This window comes from Seriola lalandi, unplaced genomic scaffold, assembly GCF_002814215.2.
Source record: "Seriola lalandi dorsalis isolate HSWRI2012SDOR001 ecotype SW California unplaced genomic scaffold, Sedor1 jcf7180002001837, whole genome shotgun sequence".
NCBI lineage: Eukaryota > Metazoa > Chordata > Actinopteri > Carangiformes > Carangidae > Seriola > Seriola lalandi.
Window position 1 is genome coordinate 1 of NW_019472493.1, and position 1727 is coordinate 1727.

Below are 1727 nucleotides of genomic sequence, written 5' to 3' on the forward strand. Positions count from 1 at the left end.
GTGTGTGTGTGTGTTTTTTTTTAAAGACTGCTTTGCAGTGGACTAAGTTGACTGTTACACAAAGTCAGAGGTAGAGGTGAACAGGTTTTGTACTTTACTGAACTGTACTGGGACTGCAAATCATTTTTTCACTATTAAATAAAATGTTTAACTATATAAAATGTAAATAAGGACTCTGAACTCTGCCGCCCAACTGCAGAATATGCCTCAGCATCTATTCATTGCTCTCCAAAAGATGCAGCCATCTGTACTGACAGAAATACTATGATTGTTGTGTATTGTGTAATATGTCATGTTGTTATCTGTGTGTGTGCAGTCAAATCAAATCTTTCAGTATTTCACTGTAGTGTAATACAGTATTTAAAGGTGTAATATTTTTTCACATCGAGAATTATCTTAATAGCTTTTTTTTAAATAAGGGACTTGAATAATTTTTTCCACCACTGAACAACATGAATATCATTGTTCAGAGGAGGAGGAGGTGGACAAAATGATGGAGCAGAAGATGAAGGAGGAGGAAGAGAGGAAGCGGACAAAAGAAATAGAGGAGAGGATGTCCTTGGAGGAAACCAAAGAACAGGTTGGAAAAAAGATGAAAATTATGTAGAAGTTTAATGTTTATTTGTGGTCTGTGCTTCCAATTCTACTCTCTACTCTACTTTACCCTGAGTTTAGACATTATATATGGTAACAATATATGGCAATCCCAACCCCAATCTAAACTTCAGGTAATGAAGATGGGTGAGAAACTTCAGGGACTCCAAGAAGAGAAACACCAGCTCTTCTTACAGCTCAAGAAAGTTCTTCATGAAGAGGAAAAGAGACGCAGAAAGGAGCAGAGGTATTGTAATTTATTTAAAATTCAGTCATTAATCCCAGGGTTTTACTGAGGTATTCCTAGTATTCAGCTTCATTTCTGTGACCCCTGTCTTCTTTAGTGATATCACAACACTGACATCGGCCAGCTACCAACCCAGTTTGCCCATGCACGCAGGGCAGCACCTCCTCAGCATTCAAGGTGAGATACACTTCAGGTTCTATGCATCACCAGATCTTATCTGGGGTTATATGGGAAATTATCATTGTCTTCCATCATTAAGATCAGTCAGCTGATCCTTCTCTTTGCCTCTCTCAGGCAGTCCAGTCAGCCACAGTCGACCTGGTGCGCTGCTTGGTGAACGGAGCAAACAGCTGTTCCCAGCTTCTGTGATTCCAGTAAGTAAAGGAGTGTTTTAGTAAAGAGAGAAATTTAGACACCAGTCATTCTTATCTCCTTGTCCTCCTCCTCTTTCAGACACGTCACTATCAGACGCCTGGCTTCAGCTCGGGCTCAGCAGAACACGGGCAGTTCAGTGGGGGTCAAGGGGTCCATGAGCCCTATGGGGTGGCCCAGGCCCAGCATCCCTCCACCTACGCCCCTGGACCATCTGTACCTGTCAGTTTTGCAAGCAGCTCCCAGATCAGAGGTAGAGGACGTGTGTCTGTTTAAGTGTCACACATCATCTGTAATAGTAGAAAGCATGCAGTTACATGTTCACTTGTGCTTGCTGTGGTATATTTAGAGATCAAAAATTTGAACAACAGCAAAATGAGGTGTAGTGATTGTAGCGAGACTCATTTGCTCTTGTTCTCCCTCAGGTGCGTCTGCGTTTCAGGCCATGCAGTATCTCCCCCACCAGCAGCCCGGCTACCCCGTCCACAGTCACTTCACCTCTCAGCCTGGTCAG

The 1727-nt window shown here is 42.8% G+C and overlaps 1 protein-coding gene across 1 annotated transcript; it reads left to right on the forward strand.

The window, feature by feature from the left end:
- Nucleotides 1-432: 432 nt before the first annotated feature.
- LOC111664843 (G protein pathway suppressor 2-like) lies at nt 433-1717 on the forward strand (the record flags this gene model as incomplete). Its single annotated transcript, XM_023419636.2, has 6 exons — nt 433-580; nt 729-841; nt 939-1018; nt 1136-1215; nt 1295-1466; nt 1639-1717. Coding segments are annotated over exons 1-6 (614 nt in total), but the record flags the coding sequence as incomplete, so codon positions are not given.
- Nucleotides 1718-1727: the final 10 nt, after the last annotated feature.